At 34.4% G+C, this 24,472-nt stretch overlaps 2 protein-coding genes across 5 annotated transcripts in view; one reads left to right on the top strand and one right to left on the bottom strand.

Moving 5' to 3' along the window:
- LOC149802585 (uncharacterized) overlaps positions 1-3,497 on the bottom strand; it is a 28,383-nt gene extending 24,886 nt beyond the window's left edge. Inside the window, exon 1 of one of the 4 annotated variants that reach the window (XM_089951861.1) lies at positions 3,419-3,497. The gene's annotated coding sequence lies outside the window, so the exon portion shown is untranslated. The remainder of the gene's footprint in view (positions 1-3,418) is intronic. The other 3 variants (XM_089951862.1, XM_089951863.1, XM_089951864.1) reach the window with 3 other exon arrangements.
- A 104-nt stretch (positions 3,498-3,601) lies between these two features.
- Positions 3,602-24,472, top strand: LOC149802586 (L-xylulose reductase-like). Its single transcript, XM_089951865.1, has 7 exons — positions 3,602-3,724; positions 11,009-11,106; positions 11,996-12,150; positions 13,778-13,820; positions 19,027-19,191; positions 22,938-23,055; positions 23,936-24,472. The coding sequence occupies exons 1-7, from the start codon at positions 3,673-3,675 to the stop codon at positions 24,037-24,039; spliced, it is 735 nt and encodes a 244-aa protein (XP_089807991.1). The 5' UTR covers positions 3,602-3,672; the 3' UTR covers positions 24,040-24,472.

Below are 24,472 nucleotides of genomic sequence, written 5' to 3' on the forward strand. Positions count from 1 at the left end.
ATGTTCCGTGTATCGATGCAAACATGTTTCATTTAATTGTGCACATAAATATGATAATTTTATCTACATTTCAAGATGCTCACTGGAAATTCACTGGGATACAGATATCATTCATGATGCTGAGCTGAATGAACTCACAAGGGCTCATATTGTTGCTTACAATTTAACTATTTGCCATACATATAGCATAAAATAATACAAGGGCAGGGGGCACTTCTCTCCTTTCTCTGGCAACATGTTTCAATTGATTGTGCACACAATAAATTTGGTAATTTTATCTACATTTCAACATCATAGGTGTCAGCTTGTACGGGTTACCAGTAATTTGTACATTTTTTCCATTTTTATCAGTGTACAGCTGTACAATTATTCTGTATGTTTTTTTGTACAAATTTTTTAATTTTTTTTTTTTGTTTTGTGTGCAGGGTGGCCCAAAACAACCAATAAAATCATACTCAACACCGCACTTTTTCTTTGATAATGAAACAAATTTCATTTCATGGTTCAACTCCTGTGTATGAAGATCTTGCCGTTTATGGCTCTGAAATTTGATGCTCACTCAGATTTCTAATACTGACTAACTACCTGTGTAGTAAGTATGTTTTCTTATTTTATACATTATTATTTTATTATTTATACTTATTACTATAAAATTTCATAAGGTTCACATCAATTTTCATACTTTACAAAGTGTGGCGGCCATGTTGGTGTAATCATAATTCATCCGACTTTTCTGTGTGAGATAAAGTCGATTTATTAAAATTGTTAACAATATATTAATTAAAATTAAATAGTCTGCTGAATTCAGCACTGGCATTTTATCGTGCTGTCATAGTTTTTAATTAAGTTTGCCAGATACGTAATGCAAACAAGAAGATGCATTGCCATAATGACGGAAGTAGGATAGATAATGAGAGACGTCATTCTTGTGGCTCGAAAATATGTAACACTGACAATTTATATCAAGTTTTTGACCAAAATCAGCACACCATATAGCAAATTCATAACTTTTCAAACACCAGATATGCAATTTTAATAGAAACGATCAACATCTTATGAGGTATAAGCTTCTTTGTCAATTTTCTTTACTTATAATTTTTTAGATTTCGATATTTTGGATACCTTCTTGCGTAATATCTAAGGGGGAAAAAGATAAATTCTAAACACATTAGTAATCAGGTGATCTTACTCTATCACATGTCAAATCTAAATTTTTTAATTATTTTTTGTAAATTTCTTTCATCGAGTTGAAATATTCCATCCATCAAAAATGGCTAAGCCTAACTCAAAGAAACGGAAGCTTGAAGACACTAACCAAGGTCGTGCAAGTTTCAGGCTGATTAAAGTTTCCCCTGGCATTGTACATGTATTCAAGTTAGGATCTTCCCATGCATTTTGTGATTTGATTTGATTTGATTTTTAACGTGGCTTTAACAATTTTTCAGTCATATTGCTACAATGTCTGCAACGTGGCAGTTTATAGTGATGTCTAGCACTGGGGCATCATGCCGCAGACATATAGCATGATGTCCCACCCAGTCACATTATCCTGACACCAGGCTGACCAGTCCTAACACTAGCCTCTTAATGCTGAACGCCAAGCGAGGCAGCTGTTAGTACCATTTTTGTAAGTCTTTGGTATGATTCGGCCGGGGATCAAACCCACAACCTCCTGTATCCGAGGCGGACCTTCTAACCACTAGGCCACTGGAGCGGTCCATGCATTTTGTAAAATATGCAGTAAAGATATTAAAGTGGTGATGTCGGGCATATATGATCTCGAGGAACACTTCAGGACAAGACTGCATGAAAAAATGTTGAAAATGAAAAAGGGAGCATCCATCAAAAGCTTCTTTGCCCAGCCAAAGCAGGAAGATGATGTGTTATAAGTAAAAAGAATGAAATAAAGTTTCAGAAATGTAAATATGAGTAAAGCTACTTTCTATATAGCATTTGTTTTTTTAAAACTGTTGATCTTATATAACATATGAATACATTTTTCATGCAAGGTTTTTTGGTCTTTGTAAGGTTTTTATTGGTATGGCATACAGGTTTTCATCTCAAGGGGCTGACACCTATGCAAGAAGATCAATGGAAATTCACTGAGATACAGATATCATTCACGATGCTGAGCTGAATGAACTCACTGGGGCTCATATTGTTGCTTACAATTTAACTATCTGCCATACATATCACATAAAATAATACAAGAAGGGGGACACTTCTCTCCTTTCTCACAGAACCTATTTATGAATCAATGCTGATATTTCAAGCTACATTTTGCATAACATAATAAATTTTGGTACTGATGTTTAGCTCAGGCATTCGACATTGTATGCGTATCCAAGGTTTGTCCTATTATCTTAGCTTTATGAAATGGCAGACCATTTTCCCACGCTACCACTCAACATGGCCATGATCACACCCGCTTAATATGCAAGTGAAATCCCGTTGAATGGAATACTGTTGTCTCACTGGTTAAAAGAAAATGATGTACTGCATTTATTTATAACTTATTTTCAGTTGTCCAATGAGAAGGCAGTATTCAATTCAGCATGTTGTTCTTGCATGTTAAGCAGGCGCGATCATGGCCATGTCGAATAGTAGCCTGTAAATGAACTGTGTTCGATTTGTAAAAAGAGGACCAAGGCAACTGGGTTATTTTCAAAGTATGTATCTTTGTTTTGATTTACGACAATCTGTAATTGGATTTTCCATTAATTTGTTGGTCCACCTGAATTAACACAAACAAGTATAAAGTGTGGTCATATTATCACTGACAGGCGCCTCCTCTCATGAAGTGAAGGACACTGAAGCAAAACAAAACAGCACTGTGTAACTGTACCTGAACCTTCCACCCATACCAAAACCTACATTCATCAACCTAAATTATTTACTACGTTTGTAATGAGTCTTTTGAAAAGAAAAATCATTAAAACACAGGACGGGATGACAATAGTCCTACATGTAAGACATAGCACATGTTGATTTTGTTTAGGTGCTTTTGTGAGAATTGAATTTATTAGAGAAAAGACATCAGAGTAAGTAAAGTCTAACTAAAACATTATTACCTTACTTTGTAGAAAAGCGCCGTTATTTTAGTTGCCAGTTGTGTGAGATATTCCTTAAAATGTGACTTTCGTTACGATGTTAGTCGACATCAAAACAAGCTATACAGCGCTGTTAGTTAGGCAGTAAGACCCTGATGCCCAAAACATAAATATCAGCGTCAGGTCTTACATGTAGGACTAGGGATGACAAGTGCTTAAAGTGCGTCGTCTAAGCTGATGACTCCAGGAAAATAACTTTGAGCTCATAAAACTAACAAAATATGGATATAAAATCTGGAGTCATTGTGAGTGGAGTCATGAAGTTTAAAAAGATACTACAACTGAATAAGTTTCTTGCTGTCTGTTACCATAAAAGTTACATTTCTATCAGCACTAAAATATTTTCACAGATTTCTTTTTTTGTTGGGTCAGGGTTCCTTCTCAACGATAAGCAAACATGTTTTGTATGGGAGCTTATGATTCGTTACAATTTTTATATTCACCAATCAAATTTGAACTATCTTATGCTTATAGTGATGTTGCAATTATGATTTCCATGTCGAAGAGCTTCCCAACTTTATAACGCACTGCCTAAGGCTTAGTTGAAATATATCATAATACAATGGACATTCGATTTGCATCCAAAAGGGCATTAGTGACTGGGGCTGGAAAAGGTGTTTATATGATTCAGTCCCTGGGGTAACTTATTAGAAATAAAAGAGACCTTTAGGTGCACCACCAGGGTGACTAGCCATCCTCTGCCTATAAGTTATAACCAGCCGGGCACATAAAATTAATACGACTTGTATTACGAGTTTCATCTGTCCCTTCCCACCCCAAAATTGCGGAATCGATCCATAGCAAAGTCGGGCCCAGATTTGGTCCATATAAAATTAATTCAGAAATCACATTCACAACCCCAACCCCACCCAAAAAAACGTGTGATCTTTACCTAAAATCTTGTATGGTTGTGTAATACTTCATGTTATTGAACAATAAATATTTGTTATTAAAAAAATCTTATTTACAAATTAATTAATCGTTAATGAGTATGCAACATTGATGTGTTCAGTTAACAATAATAAATAAACAGCACAGTAAACTGTTGTAGAATGCACATGTTTGAGGATTAAACAAAAGAATGCCATAAAATCAAAAAGTGAGAAACACTGACCTTTTGTAAATGGACTGAGTAAAATAAAAAATAAAAACCCCACTGATTGCCTCATATTTTTGTATCAACTTTGCTGCTAGCACCTGCCTGCATTCAGTAAATCAATAAACATTTTTGAAGTAAAAAAAAATATATAAGACCCCTCCTGTTTTGTGGAAAATCCTTGTACTTATAACATTAATGAACACATTGTATTTATGTGTGTATATATATGATCTTATCAATGTATCATTGGGTACTGACCACTGTGTAGAGTGTTCCCTAGTTGTAACTTCAAAGCAGCATGGACTCGACTGTGATTCCTGTAACTTATGGCAACAAATCATTATAATACAGATATGTTACAATAAGTTTTTGTTATTGGCTCCCAAATTTTGTTCATAATGACAGTAGTGATATCTTTTGTTCATAAAAGGTGGAGTTGGAGGGAGACTGAATATGTAGACATGTAAAACTTGCATGAAATCCAGTCTTTGACCAAATAGAATTTAAACCTTTTGTCTTTGTTTTATAAATTGATTGATAACTAGCTTCACTGCTATCAAGCATGGACTGACCTGGCAATAGGTCATGTATGTAATGTGCAGATTTAATTATGAGTAGAGGATGTTAGTGGACCTTGGACCGATTTTGCTATGGGACAAGAAGTCCCAGGAAACCACCATTGGTGTATAATATTGACAATGTGGTGTCTATCATTGGGTAAAACCAGATAGTAGATAGATATATATATATATATATATATATATATATATATATATATATATATATATATAAATTGTATCCCAGTAAACCAAAACCACATGAGTCCAAAAAATATAACAAATTTTAGTCCCAAATTTCAATTTCACACTGAAAAAAAAAGTAAAACAAACTCGCTTCAGATTTGGAAATGTATTTTTAGCTGCAAAATTCTCATGCAGAGCTATATATTATAGATTTTGCACAACAAATATTTATGTAGGATCATCGGTGAGAAAATGTCCCATTGGCACTCAAGGTTAAAACAGTACTTGACATGTGCTGACACAGCTACTGGCTAATCTGAAGTCTTTGCCTCATGAAAATTAGCTGGGGTTTAAGGTAAATTATTAATAATTAAAAGCTTGAAGATAAGCCATTTCAGAAAGATTATGTCTGTTTATAATTGGGATTGGTGCTATTTAATTGTATACATGATTAATAGATTTTTTTTTTATTTTTGATAAAATACTTTGGCTTGATAAACTAGGCCTCTTTTGCAGCCTTGCTTTTGGTTCTTTGCCAAAGAAGGCCAACAAAACAGTATTCCTAAAAATTCACTAAATTGATTTTCTAGGGAGAAAAATCATTACAAATGTATTTATGTAGCCATGATTGTCATTCATTCACATGTCAAGATATCAGAATGACCAGCTAAGTGTCATAGGACTGAACTAAAATTAGTCTGATCAGAGAGTATGAATCTGTGCCAAAACCTGTGTCGAAGGAAATAAGGGCAAAATGAATACCAGAAATTATACACTAAAGGTATTTAATTGTGGCGAGACCAAACTCTTTTTTCCATGCACTTTCTGTTGAAATGTTGTCAGTGAAAGGAGAGGTTTCAAGAGGGTTTTCAGATGGAAACAATGTTCAGCTACTTTTATTAAATGTTAAAAAGAAACAGCTTTCTTAATTTTTGCACCATATAAACAAAGATGTTCCATCATGATTATATTCTCTCTCATCACTGTTATGTATATTTTGTTACTATTTTAGTTTTTTAATATTATTATTTCATTACCTGCTGTGGATAATGAAACAGTGTATCTAGTGGCTGACCTTGTCCAAAATCAGTGACAGTTCTGGTAAACAACTTTTTTTCTCTCGGGGGTGAGGGTCATTATCTTAAGCTGAGTCAGGGACATTGTATTTTTTTTAGCTAGGCTATGAGTTGATTGTCATGTTTTCTTGTAACTTTGTTGATGTACTTTCTAATTATAACTATGAACAATGTACTTTTGACCATGATCTTAGGTCTCTTTCTTAGTTTAAAATATAAATCTTGTTATTTGAAAATTAGTCATCCTGCTTTAAGATCTTAGCAGAGTCAGTTGTGTTCTTATTGTGTCCAGAAGTTCATTTGGGTTGGAATTTTATTTATTGAAAATTTTTAATCCAAGTGATTTTTCTCTGGAAATGCAAAGTGCTCTTCAAATAATTACATTCTTGGAAATAGAGATGTGAATTTATACTGAAATTTCAAATAAGATATATTCTTGGATTGTATTATTGTGAGCCAACAAAAGACTGTTGGTACATCAGCATTATACAGGCCACCACAGGCACATCAACACCTTCAGCATTGGATTTAATTTGGATTTTCAATAAGGTTTATTCAGAACTTTAATTATTAGGACTTGTGCCTGTAATTCTAGGATTATTTTGGATTGAATTTGCAATACCATAAGTTCCTTTGTTTTTACATTTTCACTTCATATTCAGTAGAAGAAAAAAAAATTGTTGAATTTTATAAAGCTTGTTGCTTCTCACTCATTTCTGTTACTTATTTTTAGACCATAGAGTCATAATATCACAAACGTGCTTAGAATTTTTTTCCTTCACATTTGCATAGCCCTCATTAACCTGAAAACCTCTCAAGGTTGAAATTAAAATTGAGTCCCAAGAACCTGGTTTTAGGGGGTTTCACTGTTTAGGGCTCTCCCTACATTATCTTCAGCTGAGAAACAAATGGGTCAATTCCTCAGTGACATAAAAAAAATAATATTTTATCATTATTTAAGCAATCAGTTGGAGTGCCCCCTAATGTTTCAGATCAGACACACATAATGTGAAATTACAGAAAACAAATACATAACATACTACTATAAGCTGATTTTTTAAATATAATTTAAAACCACGTGTTGTTATAAAATCGTCCCAATAATCATTCCAAATACTTGACAGTTTGAGATTTGGTCCCCCCTCTCATCCTTCCATGGGGGTAGCATTCATGATCCATAACCTTTGTTGTCATCTACGAAAACGTCATAGATGAAACTCAAGTTACAATGAAAACGTTGAAGGGTGCATTGATGAACAGATGCTATGATGGATGGACAGATGGACATGACCCATCAAAATAGGTCAGTGTCTGCAAACTTGCAATCATTACCAAGTGAAAATAGAAATGGAGGCCATCACATATCTGCATTTCAAAATCTCTCAGTACCTCCCCCAATCCTACCCCCATCCCCAGTTACTCACACATGTACATTTACATTCAGCATTCAGAACCTCTGTTGTTATTGTTTGTTTTCTGGATACACCAGTTACAAGGAAGAGTTCTATGAAATTGTGTCATTTGACACACACACCCCACCACTTCCTGACAATGTGGCTACATCCAGCATCTGAGACCTTAATTATCATCTCTTCATCCTCCTGAAACGTAATACCAACTATGATCTGCTGGCCTTAATTGGTCTTTTTGGATTTCAGGTTACATGGATAATACAATGATGGATGGATAGATAAACAGACAAAATGTCTGGCAGACTGATGGACAGTCATGAACATTCACAATACATTAATTAATATGTAGAAATAATTAGTGAGAAACACCTATATAATACAGTATGATTAGCCGAGAAACCATCTCTTCTACCAGTAAACTACTGTCTCTTAACAGAGTTGGTTGCATTTTATCATAAAGTTGATATTTGTATTAAGTATGTTGTCTCAAATGACTGTATGGTGAGTCCCACAACAGTGGTCTTTGAAGTTTTGTTCTATCGAAAAGAAAAATAACTTGTCAGTTGTTCAGGGAAACCTTTTTTGGAAAGAAACCCAAATAGATTACTTAATAAATATAAATCTATTGAATTTAAATGTATTTAGAACATAGATTTTGTGCAGAAAATATATCCCAAATACCCCTCCCAGTTAAAAGTAACGGGAAAATGTAGCAAGTTTCCTAATAGAGTAGTTTGTAGATGGACACAGGACTATATCACGACTGGATCTTCTGTGTAATCAGCAGTTATTCGTAGCTTTGGATGTGTCTCCCACAGAAGCCACTCACTACACCATATCAGCTTCTCTACACAAAAGAGTTCTTTTTTTGTATCAAACTAAAAATACTAGCTATTGAAAGGTTATTTTATTTTGAAATCTGGTCTACAGGACACACAGTACTAATGATATGAAAAAATGGGAACCAGCCTGGAAATGGGTGAACATAAAATGGAGTATACATGGGTTTGGCTGACCAGGATTGGTTAATAATGTAAGTTATGTTTAAGGAAAAAGAATCTTTTGAGAGATTATCCTAGTTTTAAGTGAAAAAAAATTAGAGACATTATTTTATTGATGGAATTTCAGTTCTTTAACAGTCTTGAGTTTGGAACATACATTACTAAAATTAGCACCTGACTTTTTGGTGCGGAATTGAAAGCACATGTTTCAAACACATGCAGGTCCAGAAAATGCTGCGGCTCATATAATTTCCTCTACACAGAAACTGACATCCAGGTTTCATCTATACTGATAAATATAGGTTTGATCATGAGCACTCAGAAATTTTAGGTTATTGATTTTTTAATATCGTGGTGTTTGCATAGGTTTACTGTGGGAGCTGAATTAGTACCATGAGTCCTACATGGTTGTTGTACTTCAAGAGTTGAATATAAAACTAACCACAAGTCAAGCTACATAAACTGAATTCTAAAAGATATTTAGTGCAGACTTTACTACATGTACATGAATCAATGACTCTTTGTAACTCACTGTGTTTTGTTTCTTCAGACCTTGAAGAACTTCATAGGTTTTAGAGACCATTTGTTGTATAAGTATTAAATTATTTATGAAAAATAATTAAGCAATGTAATTATTAAATAAGTAAAGATATATTTTCATAATGTGTGATAAAATATTGTTTATATACTATATACTATAATGCTGTCCATGGGAGTCATGGAGTATACTGCCCTATAATGAGACTGCTTTATAATGAAGGACATGGTACAGTACTCATTATAATACTGTTCATGCAAGCCATGGAGTATATGGCCCTAAAAATGAGACTGCCTTATATTGAAGTAGATTTATAAATACACTACCATATAATGAAATGAGATCCATGACAATGCCTACCTTATAACAAGAATGGTGTTTTAATGAAGATATTTTCTTTTAAAATTTTGTTTTCTGTTAATGGCACTTTAAACACATTATTCACTATATCATGCAGAGAAAATGGGAGCTAAGTGCCATTCCCAATGACACACCAAGGTACCTGACCCAGGCGAATCTTAGCAAGTATCAAAGCTGTAACCCTTGCATTGCGAGTCAGATACTCTACAAACTAAGCTACCATAGGTCCCTTATAGTAATGGAGTAGTTCACAAGTCAAAGAGAAATGACCTTTATGCATTTCTCACTTTTCTAACAATTTACATATACAATCATTAATCAGACTGATAATCCATTATTTTCATCTGGTGACCTATGAAGTGGAGGGATGTAACTCAAATATCTATGGATATTTAGATTATGATACCTATTGGTCCATTACTTAAATACAGGGATTTAACTCCAGTCTATATATCTATGGGTATTTGGGTTAGGATACTGAACAGTCCATTACTTAAATACAGGGATTTAACTCCAGTCTATATATCTATGGGTATTTGGGTTAGGATACTGAACAGTCCATTACTTAAATACAGGGATTTAACTCCAGTCTATATATCTATGGGTATTTGGGTTAGGATACTGAACAGTCCATTACTTAAATACAGGGATTTAACTCCAGTCTATATATCTATGGGTATTTGGGTTAGGATACTGAACAGTCCATTACTTAAATACAGGGATTTAACTCCAGTCTATATATCTATGGGTATTTGGGTTAGGATACTGAACAGTCCATTACTTAAATACAGGGATTTAACTCCAGTCTCTATATCTATTGGTATTTGGGTTAGGATACTGAACAGTCCATTACTTGAATACAGGGATTTAACTCCAGTCTATATATCTATGGGTATTTGGGTTAGGATACTGAACAGTCCATTACTTAAATACAGGGATTTAACTCCAGTCTCTATATCTATTGGTATTTGGGTTAGGATACTGAACAGTCCATTACTTGAATACAGGGATTTAACTCCAGTCTATATATCTATGGGTATTTGGGTTAGGATACTGAACAGTCCATTACTTAAATACAGGGATTTAACTCCAGTCTATATATCTATTGGTATTTGGGTTAGGATACTGAACAGTCCATTACTTGAATACAAGGATGTAACTGCAATGTATATAGTGTATCTATGGGTATTTAGGTTAGGATACTTAATGGTCCATTACTTAAATACAGGGATGTTAACTCCAGTCTATATATCTGTGGGTATTTAGAATACAATACCTAACAGTCAGTTACTTAAATACTGGGATGTAACTCTGTTCTATATATCTATGGGTATTTAAGTTAGGATACTTAATGGTCCATTACTTAAATACAGGGATGTAACTCAATTCTATTTATCTATGGTTATTTAGAATACAACACCTAACAGTCTTAAATACTTAGATGTAACTCTGATCTATAAATCGATGTGTATTTAAGTTAGAATACCCAAGTCCATTACTTAAATACAGGGCTGTAACTCTGGTCTGTGTATCTATGGGTATTTATTACCTAACAGTCCATGTCATACATACAGAGGCTTAGAAAATGACCATATTCAATGATAAATGGGACATGTTTTTATCTGAAATTTATTTATTCTGTTTATAACAACTCTTGCTTCATTTCAAGGCATAGGTCGAGAAATTGTCAAGAAACTGGTACAATGTGGTGCAGAATGTGTGGCGGTTAGCAGGACACAGTCTGACCTGGATAGCCTGAAAAGTGAGGTACACACAAACTTTCAAACACAGTGCATAATTGTAAATTAAAACCTGTCATTAAAGACTTGTTTTTGAGAGATCACCTTTTATTTATGAACATATTCTCTATCTTATCTTTTTTGTCATATAATGTAATGATCTCTGTTAATAGACCACTTGTGTTGAGAGACCATATTTTTTAGCATTTAGGATGGAATTTCAAGACAGGTTTTGTTTCTGTTTTAATCATGTGTGACAACAAGTCATGCCTGCCATATTCCCAAACAGTGTTGGTGGTTTTGAAGACTCAAAAATTGTTTTGAGGTCCCAAGTGGGGAGTCAGTACAGTGCATGACGCCAAAAACCAATTGAAAATAAGTTACATTTTCATAGGTTTATAGAAAATTACTGGAAAATAAAGTTTGAGGGAAAAAAAGAAAATCCTCAGGCTTCCTCCTGTCCACACAAAGTGGTGGAATATCCCCTAGTCACAAGGTTTAACAAAGACGATTGAATCAACCATACCATCTGTTTCTTTGTCTTTTGCTTCCTCAGATCCACACAAAGGGATGGCATATGTTACATAGTCACTACTTTTGAACAAAAAAGGATATTGTATCTTCCATTACATCTGTGTCTCTGTCTCATTCTTCTTACCCAAAACTTAAAGGGATGGAATATGTCCCATAGTCACAGCTTGTAATAAAAGGATAATATGTTTGCCGTTCCATCTGTCTCATGCTTCCTCCCCTCCACTCAAAGGAGTGGAATGCCCCATTGTCACAAGGTGTAAGATGGGCAATATTTTTGGTTCAGAAACTTGTGCCATGGTTTTCTACATCTGACAATTAATGCCTTCTTGTAGAAGTTAAATTGTATTAGTAATTTATCACAGTTGTTCCAACTCTATCCATAGGTCCCTGGAGTCCATACAGTCCAGGTTGACCTTCAAGACTGGATAGCCACCAGGGCAGCCATGGAGAAAGTTGGAAATATTGATCTGTTGGTGAACAATGCTGGGATTTCCTGTCTTGCTTCCTTCCTAGAAACTACCAGAGAGGATTTGGACAAGTAACCTTTTCTATTAGTTTGTCTTTCTGTCTTTGACAGTTTACATGCCTGACTTTTCTATTGGTTTATCTTTCTGTCTTTAATTTTACATGCCTGACATTTCTATTGGTTTATCTTCCTGTCTTTGACTGTTTACATGCCTGACTTTTATATTGGTTTATCTTTCTGTCTTTGTTTACATGCCTGACTTTTCTTGATTATGTCTGTTCACTCAGGGTTTCTCATTTCCATTTGGATGGTCCTTGACTCTCATAGATGCAAAAATATTCTTGTTAACTCCCCATTTTATGAAAGGTTTTATATAAATATACCAATTGTCAGGATAGGTGTTTGGTCTTGCATATGCCACACTCAGCATTAAAATAAAGCCACCTCTGAAATGAGCATTCATACCATTCAGTTGGCCCTTTTCTTAGATAGCTTATCTCCAGCTATGGTATTTGCAACAGCCAGAATCGGGTGATGCAAAATCAGTTTGACTTCAACAGTAAATTGAGTATCAAGAGACAGAAAATTCCATTTGAAGCATACTTTTACATGATGTGAGAACATGTACCATGAAAGCCAGTGATATTATTTTATTTATTTTATTTATTTATTTAGGTAACATACCTATCAAAACAAATTTTTTAGTCCACATTACATGTAATATGTCTGAATATTGCAGATTTGGTGTGAACTTACTTCAGTGCCAAGTAAGACAAGCAATCAACATAAGTCTTTTCATAATTATGGTAGTAGTTTGAATTAATTTTCTTTTGAATAGTTCTTTATTACTCAAAAATACTGTAAACTTTAATATGAATTACAGAAAATATAATAAAATTGTATGAATTTTGAGTTTCTTTTTACTGTTTCTACAGAGTTTCTTATCAGTTTTCTGGAAATGTGGATTGCTATCCTTGTATTGTGATTACCTGCAAAATTTATAAATGAAGATAGCTAAATATTGTGCCAGAACTGATTGGTGACCTTTAGGCCTTGCCATTAATGGAGATACCTTAAATATTGTCAGATCACTTTGGTGACCTTTAGGCATTGGGATTATTGAAGATAGCTAAGATATTGTGCCAAAACAGATTGGTGACCTTTAGGCCTTGGCATAAATGAAGATAGCTAAATATTGTGCCAGAACAGATTAGTGACATTTAGGCCTTGCCATTAATGGAGATAGCTTAAATATTGTGCCAGAACAGATTGGTGATATTTAGGCCTTGCCATTAATGGAGATAGCTTAAATATTGTGCCAGAACAGATTGGTGACATTTAGGCCTTGGGATTATTGAAGATAGCTTAAATATTGTGTCAGATCAGATTGGTGACCTTTAGGCCTTGGCATTAATGAAGATAGCTTAAATAGTGTTGCAGAACAGATTTATGATATTTAAGCCTGGAGATTGCTGAAGATAGCTGCATGGCTCATATAACCTTTATATAAATTTTTTAGCTCTAGTTTAGAAAATCATTCTTTTCACAATGTCTCAAAAGCAAACAAGCATTTTAAGTTAAATAAATTAACATTAATAAATAAATGGATACTGTTATTTTGCTATTTTAGTTAGAAGTATTTCTGATGCCTATTGTTATAGAGTTAATGATGTCAGTGTTATTCTTTTTATTCTTACAGAATATTTGATGTCAACATCAAGTCTTTGTTCAATGTTTCTCAGGTAAAGAAAAAATTATGTATTTTGAATATATGCCATCTTTTAAAGTGTAACTGATTATCAGAGAAAGTACTGCCTGATAGGATGTGGAGTTGTTCCCTCCCAGCTGCTGGGGTGGTTTAGTCACCCTCAGTCCCTGAACAGTTGAATTATCTTTGTCATCAGGGGGAATAGGTCTTGTTGAACCATTTTTTTCAAGCAATCACCGTGTCTTGTTGGTGTGAAGTTTATATATCCCCTAAGGACTTGTGCAGCCACTTTTTGGATCATATTAGATTTCTACCATTTTAGGGGGATTGTATTTTCACAACCTGTTCTTGCATCTGGTGTACTGTATATCAGACTGTGAATGACATTATTGTGAACTTAAATAGTGGTAGAACATAAAATCAAACAAAGTTTTTACCTAAAAAATTATGGTAAAAACTGGAGTGGCTAGAAAACTATTTTGAAATATTTATTATAATTACAAGTTCTGGTTTTCCTGTATTGCGTAAATAAACACATAGAACCTTCATGGTATTATACAGATTTGTGGGTTTTTTGTGTCCGCTGGGGCATCATATTGTTTGTATAATGCCAATGCTGATGGGATTATGACACTGTCCACATGATTAATGAATGTTTCCCAAAGCCGTTTAGGGGGATATTGACCTAATTGGGTAAAATTTTCACTATAGACATTAGGCTGTTGTAGGACTCGTTATGTCCTCAAAGAGAATCCTTTAAGTTTATTTCCATGGTGTCAAAATATCAGAAACAATAGGATGTACTTGGAATGGATAAAAAATTGTATCCATATCCCCACCAATCCAAAATTAGGGTCCAGGAGAAGAGGCATCCTTTGAACTGAGCCGTTTATTCTTATGTTTTCTGAGATCTTCTTTTCTTTCGTTTATGTTTTCTGACACTGTTGACAAGACTCTGGTAAATGCATAATATTTATGGATCGCTGTAAAGATTGGTGATGTTTATATGTTGCTTCATGTATGACCCATTGATGGTTAATTTTTTATTTGTTGTGGTCTTGATGCAGAAAGATCTGCTATTATCAAACTACTTAAATTCCAAGTGAGAATAAAAGAACACGTGAGAGATATCCGTAATAAGGAGACCCCATTATCTAAACATTTTAACCAACCTGACCACAACATAAATTGTATTCAGTATCAGATAATAGAAATCGTCCAGTCTGATCCAGAGCACTCTAGTAGCAACATTAATCAGAGAGAGCTGTATTGGATATCAAGGCTTGAATTTAACACAAATTTCTTTACTAGTCCTGTCCACAAAACAATGTCACACACTTGTATTGAAATTAACAACAATTTTATTTCATAAATAGCATTATCATTTGTAATGCAGAAGTACAGAATTATAAATTCTGCTTCAAATTAACAATCAGTCGATTCACATTTCTTGTTTCTCAAGATAATCTGGATCCAATTCCAGAAAGGGATCCAGGTTCCTTTCTCGTCCTCCACCTGCACTCTGGGTCCATGTGGGGTTTGTTGTGGTCTCCTTACCCGTCCCCCTGAAATATTCCGCAAATGTATTGCTGGTGATGACTCATATGTTGGAATGTCATTTGCATGGAACATTATAAAGAGTAGGTCGGCCAGAACCCAAGGTCGCAAACATGATCTCCAGTTACTCTTCTCCATTTTCATCTCTGAGAAACCCCTCTTAGGATAAGACAAACCGTAAAATTAATCTTGCATATAATCTGCTCAGTATGATTCAAATAAGTAATGAATGTAACAGTCTGCAGATGAGGAAGATAAATTAACTAAAAATACTTGAATTTGTACTTTAAAATGGAAATAGGTGCATCCAGCTTCTGCTTGATGTCAGCAACTGAAGCACTATGTCTTGCAGTATTAATGACAGTTTGGACAGAAGTGATATAACATCTGTCATGAACAGCATTAATTTCAACATAGCAGGTTCTCTCATTATTTTCAAGATACCTTTGGCCTTTCCAAGTGTGCATCTGATATAGCTCGTTTCTGTGAAGGAAGCTGATAATAAAATTAACTTGTGATGAAAATCTAGCATTAAAATAATATGGACAAATTAACATAATATGGATAAAAATAAATAAACAGTAGTAACAAACGTACCCTTTTATGTACGTTTACTGATTCAATTTTAAAGTTTGATCAACAAAACTGAATGTTTTCTCTGTTTTTGCTTTGCGAATTCCGTACACCAGTTACACAGCATAACGTTCTTTTCCTCATTATAATTCAGCCATTCCCTGTCTTTTGTCCATGTCTTCTGAAATGTTCGATTATGCTTTTCTCTATCCTAAGAATTATTCCTCTCTTTTATGTCATTTTCTTTCAGCTTTTCCTTTTTTCTCGTGGCTAACACCTTCTGTAAAATGCCACATTTTGCCTGTCTTTTAAGGAGGGAATTGTGCCTCGTTTTGAAATATCGGATGTTACAGTTTAGCTGATGCAAATTATTTAAAGTAAGAAAAAGAACTGCAGTATCCTTTATAATAAGAAAGTCAAAGCAAGAAACATGTGCCTTTGCCCCCCCTCCCCACTTAAATTAAATGGCCTGTTCCTGATAAAGACTTGACTTCAGCAGATGTTCTGCAGGATCAAAGCAGTGGCTATTGTAAACACTGTTCTAAAATATAAGCATCAGAAGATAACGTTAGTTTCAGCTTGGAAAAGGTGAGTTCCCATCAAACGAAGCCATCTGACTCGGCGCGTTGTATTTAACAGCTCCAGTTACGGTCTTATCATTAATAGTGTATGTTTGGTGATTGTTCCTAATTAATCGGACCTCAGTGTATTGTTGAAATTAATAATAAGGTGGAAAATTTTAAAATCTTAGATGTCCATGCTCAGAGATTTTAATTCTCAACAGATGTACGGCATTCTGCTTGCATATCTCCACATGTATTCAGTTATTTGTTCATTGTAAGGGAAAAAATATAAAAACTATTCTTATCATCATAGAAAAAGTAGTTGTATGGAAAAGATGTGTCAGTAACATAATCATAATAAATTTATCTAATTTTTATAATTATTTCGATGCAAATATAAAATATGCAATTTCCCGTTTGTGACTGTTGGAGCATTTGGCTAGCAAGCAAAAAAAAAAACTTAAACATGAAAACTGATTTCTTTGAATAATTTTTGCCGTGTTCTTTTGTGTGTTATACCGCTTTGTAGCTTGCTACTGTTGTTGAGTGAATAAAGTGTGATACCACATCATTTTTCATTTAATTCTTTATCAGATTAATTAGGATCAATTACCAAACTTCCATTGTTAATGACGGAACCATAATTGCCGCTGTTAAATTAAATGCACAAAATTGGATGGCTTCTTATAGAAACACACATTTCCGAGGCAGAAATTGACTTCATCTTCTCATGCTAATATTGTATGGCTGTGTTTACAATGGCCACTGCTTTGATCCTACAGAACATCTGCTAAGTCAAGTCTTTATTAGGAAATGGCATAAACAAACGCTGACTATTGATAACCGAAACTGACTAGCCCATCAGACTATTAACATTATGAAAGTTACTAGACCAACAGGAAATCTACTAGCCTCGGGCTAGCGGACTACTGCTAATTTTGAGCCCTGGATATACCAATTACATACTCTACAGCCAGTACGGGCCAACATCTTGATTTAAATGGGAGCCCAGGCATTTCCAACTGAGTGCAACTTGTTCTCAGATTCCTATAAGAACATGTTTTCAGGGATTAATGTTTTGACAAGTGCAGCGAAAAACTTGCTAGAGAGAACATTCCAGGGATGGGATGATTTTTAAACAAAAAGACTTTTCCTATATATTGAATAATATCCTGGCAGTTTTCTGTATTTACACAAGAAGAATGTCCTGGCAATTTTCTGTATTAACACTAAAAGTATATTCAGGCAGGTTTATATAACTAAAAGATGATTTACATATGTTTTATTTACTTCAGTAATAACCAAGTATCTTTTTAAGGTAGATGTATCCTTAGAAAAAAATGACCAGTTCATGGACGGAATAATGACAACAATAAATCAAACAAAAATTATTTTTGTAAACCTTTAAGTTCTTGACAGAAAATAATTACATACAGAAACAAATGCATATTAAATTGAAAATCAAACTCTAAATTGACTTTAATAAGACAGGTCATTTTATGACATGCCTTAAAATGGTCTAAAGCATGTTGCTTTCAAAAATAGTTTGAAAATATTACATTGAGGGCAAACAACCACACTGAATCCAGTGTAAAATCTGATAAACAGTGTAATAGTACAGTGGTGGCTATATTATAGATCTAGTTTGGTGACCCCAAACATTTTTACTTTTAAGGTACTTACTGCACTCCAGTTTTCAGTTACTTTAAATTGAATAATGTCTGAATATTAAATGTTTTAGTAGCCTTCTACCTTGATTAAGATTTATTGGTATTAATATTTGGCATTTTTCATGAATTCATTCATTGACAAGAATTGGCAAGTCTTGATATTGCCTCCTAAAAAGGTAAGATAACAGTGGCTTATTGTTGGGCATTGTGGATTTGGGGGGATAAGTATGTAACAGGTTAAAGTTTCATTATTTCTTTTGTTTCTCTGAGCAAGACATCAGTTGTTTCAGTCAACCCAGCTTTGGATGGGTAACATGTATAATTGCTTATAAGTTGAGTCCAGCTGGAAACAATATAGACCCTTATCTGCCATCACATGATACGTTGGCAAATCAGAGTCTATGCTGTTTGTTCTACTGATTATTCCTAACAAACTGTATAAACCTAGATCTGTACCACATTATGCAATGGCAGTTTTGGGTCTGTGCAGTTTGCAGTTGCCCTAGACACTATACAAATATATATGGCAACTTGCCACCAGGAGTCATTGTAGAGTAATTACTACCATATGCCATACAACTTTGATTTTAGTAGGTACACTAGAGAAACTGGCCACAATGACAATGAAAAGCTAAATAAAAGGGATTGGTAGCATAACGAAGTACTATGATGATTTGGCATGTTAACCTGCAATGGATTGGCATTTCATTTTGGGAAAGACAGGTAATCCTGGGCAAGTCATGTCATGGAAACCAAATTAAGCTGGGGAACTTTAAACTTCAGGCTATAGACTTTGGTTTGCTAATTGGTTACTGGGATAAAAATTACAAATTTTTGCAATGAATTTATGAAAATTACCATCTGTCTTGTATTTTAGATAGTAGCAAAAGGTATGGTGGAGCGAGGGAATGGTGGAGCTATTGTCAACGTGTCCAGCATTGCATCAAAGATAGGCCTTAGAGATCATGCTGCCTATTGCTCATCCAAAGGAGCTGTTGACAGCTTGACACAGGTTATGGCCCTTGAACTGGGGCCACATAAGGTGATAATGGTGATACATGTGCACAAAATAAATGCACCTTTTTGTGAAGCTACATTTACTGTACTTTTACTGTACATTTACTGTACTTTTTTGCCAATTATCTTCACAAAGTTTAATCAAAATTCCCTTCAAAATTTCAAACTTCATCAGGGAAGATGAAAAAATTATGTTTTTCTTATTTGAATTTGTACTATAGAGGCTAAACCTGTCAATAAAGGTACATTTTCAAGAATTTGAAGAAAACCACATTATTACTAAGAAATTTGTTGTTGGGGTAAATACTTGAGGTAAATTATTGTGTAATAGTCACTCTGGTGGTGGTCGGGTGCATGAAAAGAGAACCAATTCTACCCTGAATTTGCTTTAGTTTTCAAATTTGGCCTATTCAGCAATTTCTGTAACTAGTCTGAGGATCAAGATTGTGTTGAGCACTTCCTATAATTTGTCTGTAATGCAGAAAATCAAATTCAGCTTTCAAACACTTCTCATTTCTGTCAAATGAGCTGATTCCAAATATTATAATTTAAATTAAATAAAAAATACTGCTAAAGAATTATAATTGCATGGAAAAGTCTGCGTAAAATCATATGCACACAATGCATTGTGTTGTGAGTAAAACAGATGGTCACAATGTTCATACCAGAGCTTCATGTAATATCCATCCACATTTGAAATACAGACATGATTTTTCTCCGTTTTAAAGCAGAATTCCGCTTTTCTCCTGACTTGGATCCGATTTTTCTTGCTATATTGCCTCTCTTTTTTTTCATCTCAGATCTGGTTTTTTAAAAACGGTCTGTTCGGTCCAATTCTGCAAACACCCTTGTAAGGTATTTGTTCCATATATTTTTTAGCCCACAACTCTTAAAGAGTATTCTGATTGGTCAAAAGTTTAAATTCATCCAGTGAATCTTCATGTAATGGAAACTGATGGCAATGGAAAGAAGAAGCATGCTTGCAAAAAAATGGCGTCCCAAGTTGTTGAGAGAGACCATGACGCGAGAATATTAGATAAAGGTTTAAAAAACATATGGAAGTGGGAATGGCTGGAGCGAAAAATCGATGGAAATTTAGTTGGTCAGTTTAAAAGAAAACTGAATGCTAGAGGACCAGCATTTTGTTACCTCTGCTCTATGTTAATCGCAGTTGGAAGAGTTTGGAACAGCACCTACAAAAGAAGCTGCATACGGAAAAATTGTAGCTCAGAAGGCATCTGGAAAAAGTGCAGTTAATTACTGTAAGAAAGATTTTTTGCATGAGAGAACAGATGTAGCCCTCTGTCAGAAAATGTGCACTGCATATTGCCAATACAGACACCAGCTTGAAAGGAAAAAGGCGCTCATTGAGAAGGAAAAGAAATGAAAGCACATTGAGCCAAAAAAGTCAGTCAGAAAGGAAGGCTAAACAAATCTTTGCCAAAGCCGCCAAAAGAGCTTGACTGGAATATCAACAGGTTGTGCCCATTGGAGTAAAAGAAAAGTCAATGTATGGGATTATTTGTATATAGTTGATGTACTTGGGTGGTTTTTTTTACAGATTTGTTATGAAAAGAGAGATGTATAATATATTTGCTGCAGAAATTGAGAAATTATTATGACTTAATTACGATGTGAACACTGACATGCACATGAAATAACTTAAGCATCAACGGTATTGGAGTACAAATTCATGTGACAATAAATATTGTAAAATTATTAAAGTCAAGTTGAAAAATTTTGTAGTTTTTCACATGATTATTTTGTTATATATTATGATCATAAGCTGCCCCAGGAGCAGTTTTTTATGATTGTAAAATGCGTTTTTGGCTGGGGGGCTTTTGGCCCCCTGGATCGGGGGCACTGCCCCATAACACCCCATTGCTTGAGGACCTCAAACCCCTCCCCTTTCAAATTGTCAGCTTTTTTTTGTGGAATACCAAAATCATGTCTGGAAATAAAAATGTTAATAGGCATATTTAATCATTAGGTTGCTCTTTTTTAACTCAAGAATAAATAATTGACCAACACTACAATCACTATATCAAAAAGATATTCTGTTAGTTCAAAATTTTCAAGGAAGTCTTTGCTAAATTCTGCAAGAGCACGGAACTGATGATGAAAACTTGTGCACATTTTATAGTAAATATATAATGAGAACAGTGTTTCAACTTAAAAGGCATCATAATTCTTTGAACTAAGTGACCTGTTAGTGACTGGGTTGACAATATTGATATTTTGCCATGGTCTGTTACCTTCTGAAACTCCAGCAAATAGCTGTCAGTATAAGTAAGAATGTACTGCAGGAAAAATTGACAAAAGAAAAGCTTGAATAAAATTATGAATGAAAACCCATCAGAATATATGACTGATAAATATATGAAAAATTCTTTGAAACGGAAATTATGCTATTCTCTAATAATAATAATAATAATAATAACAACAATATTAATAATACCATTCAGTGCATGATATTTGTTCAGAAACAAATTTTTAACAATGGACCCTGTTTACAAAGACCAAATTGGCCTTTTTCCCATGGATGGACAGCTCCTGACAGGTTTGACTGTTCCTAATTATTGCTCCAACTGACATGTTTTTTTTCCCCAGACCATTTCTTAAATGTCTTCCTGAAATCAAAATTCTCAACACTGGGCCCATCAATTGAATTCTTATTAAATTCTTCAGAGTAGATATACCCATAGAATTTCATAAGTTTGTCTTCATGACAGATTCTGGTGACTGAACCCCCTCTTACAATCTGCAGTAGAAATAGAGGCAACAAGTAATCTGGTAGCTGCCTCAGATGCTAGTGGATATAAATCTTTGTTTTTCAGAGCTAGATTAGCCATATTCTTTGTGCTTGATACAGACTTGTTTTATAAAGTGAATTTTTAAATTCTCATTGATATAAGCAACTTGGGCCTTTTACAGTGGATGAGTGGCATCCTGTGTTACTCAGTTAAGACCACAGAAACGTGTTATCTAAGTAAATAATCCCTAAAATACTAAGCAATTCCAAGTTGATCTCACGCTCACAGTTTGCAATAAACGCAAATTAACAACACATGCAAATGACACAAAATCTGTTTGCCGACCTGTTCAACAATAGGGTATATCCCCTGGTCATTCCTTATTTCCTTTTAATCACGTTTAATTGCTTCTCAGAACAAACTGACAACTTGCAGTTAGCTGCAATCATGTTTGAATAACGTCTTATTCATCATCTACCGACATGATCCACTGACTGACACAGATAGTGAAAACACCAGAGTTGCTTATATGAATGAAAAATTTAAACCTTACTTCATAAATATTTGTCGCCAGCAACTTTTGCCAGTCAGTAAAATATAGTGCAACATTCAAAATTCTTTCACAGTTATCTCCTGATGTGAAGCCTAGCAGAGGCCCTGGGTGGTTATGGTCCATAGAACCCTACTATGTTATAGACTGAACCTTGTTTAACCAACCAAATCATTTAGCTGAAGAAAACCCCGGAAAGAACCACCGACCCACGAGAAGCTACTGGCAAGCTTTCTCACATACCCACATTGGCCGAACCCACACTCTACCTGTAAGTATTTTACGACATTTATGATACTATGTTTAGATACAAGTCACTCTGCCTGTAAGTATGTTATGACATTTATGATACTATGTTTAGATATGAGTTACTCTGCCTGTAAGTATGGTATGACATTTACTATGTTTAGATACAAGTCACTCTGCCTGTAAGTATAGTATTACATGTATGATATTGACTTTGTTTAGATACGAGTCAACGCTGTGAATCCTACGGTGGTGATGACAGACATGGGCCGCATGGCTTGGAGTGATCCGAGTAAATCAGGACCACTTCTTGCCAGAATCCCTCTCGGAAAATTTGTAGGTAAGTAGACTTAAGTTGCTTTTTAACTTTAAACACAGATTTTCACCCAATCTGCAAGTTAGTCTTTACAGCTGACAGCTGTTTATATGCTTGAATACACCAGTCTTCCTCAGGGGTAATTACAGGTGTGCTGGTTTTTGCAGCATTTTAATATCAGCTTGGCTGTAAAACAAAACTGGAACAGGAACACATTGAAGCCATGTTAGTCAGCCATTTGTTATTCTGGATGAATTGCATTGCCTTCTCCACATACTTTTGTAAAAAGTTCGAGACATAAAATTCAAATCCATCCAGTCATCATTCCTTCAAAGTTCACACTCATCCATGACTGCTATTGGGTAAATGTGCATTCTGTATTCAAATTTTGTACATATGTATCACTACAAGAAGATATTTTGCATATTATATTCCAGCCTCGTAAATATATATCACTAATAGTGGATTTTTTGCATGGTGTATTCACATCAAGATCAGGCTCACTGGTGGTGCTGTACTAATGGTTTTTTTTTTTGGTGTTGATGACTTTAAGCGAAATAACCAGTTTTATTTATGATTTCTCAAATAAATGTTGACGATATTCATTTCTGAAGCAGTTTTGTACTTAAACCTATTTGAATATCCTCAGTGAGATATTACAGTTATTGGAAAACTAACTGTTAATTTATTATCAATCACTTTGCAGAAATTTATAATCAGTTATGTATTTTAACTCAGTTCCCAACAAAGGTCACTGGTAGTGTTTTTATTGTATGCTTTATTTCTAGAGACTTTTGAGGTAGACAAATGGATCTTCATTTGTTAGACTCAGATCTTACTGGAAGGTAAGTTTTACTTACATATTTCACATTGCATATATTTATGTTTATGTATTGCATTGCAGATGTTGATGATGTTGTCAATGCAATCCTTTTTCTTCTGAGTGACCAAGCTGCTAGTCTTAATGGCCTCACCTTGCCAATAGAGGGCGGTTTATTAGCCAATTGAGTATCTTCTCTTCTTCTTCTTCGTCCCAGTGGAGAACCAGATTCATCATGAAATGAGCATATTGGCAGTAAGTCTGGTAAAATGACAGCCAGAGGGAATAATGACTATTCATTACAGATGTATATTCAAGGAGATATGGAACGATTATTCTTATGGCAGTATCTTGAATCATGTAACTAATTCTTGACTTTTAAAGACAGTGCATATCTAAGAAATGTTACAACTCTAAAAGGAGAGGATTACCATAAGCTGTGTATGTCTGAATTAAGTAATTCACAAGTATATCAGTTAAGTATAAAATAAGTATGATGCTAATTTTTTTATGTAATCTCTGTAAATCTATAATGAAAATGTTCGTTATTTGATACATAATCTATGTAGATAAAAAAATAGCACGTGAAATGATGAACCTGAATAAATGAGTATAAATGTG

Source organism: Sinohyriopsis cumingii, chromosome 3 (assembly GCF_028554795.1).
Source record: "Sinohyriopsis cumingii isolate HCF-2022 chromosome 3, ASM2855479v2, whole genome shotgun sequence".
Taxonomy (NCBI): domain Eukaryota; kingdom Metazoa; phylum Mollusca; class Bivalvia; order Unionida; family Unionidae; genus Sinohyriopsis; species Sinohyriopsis cumingii.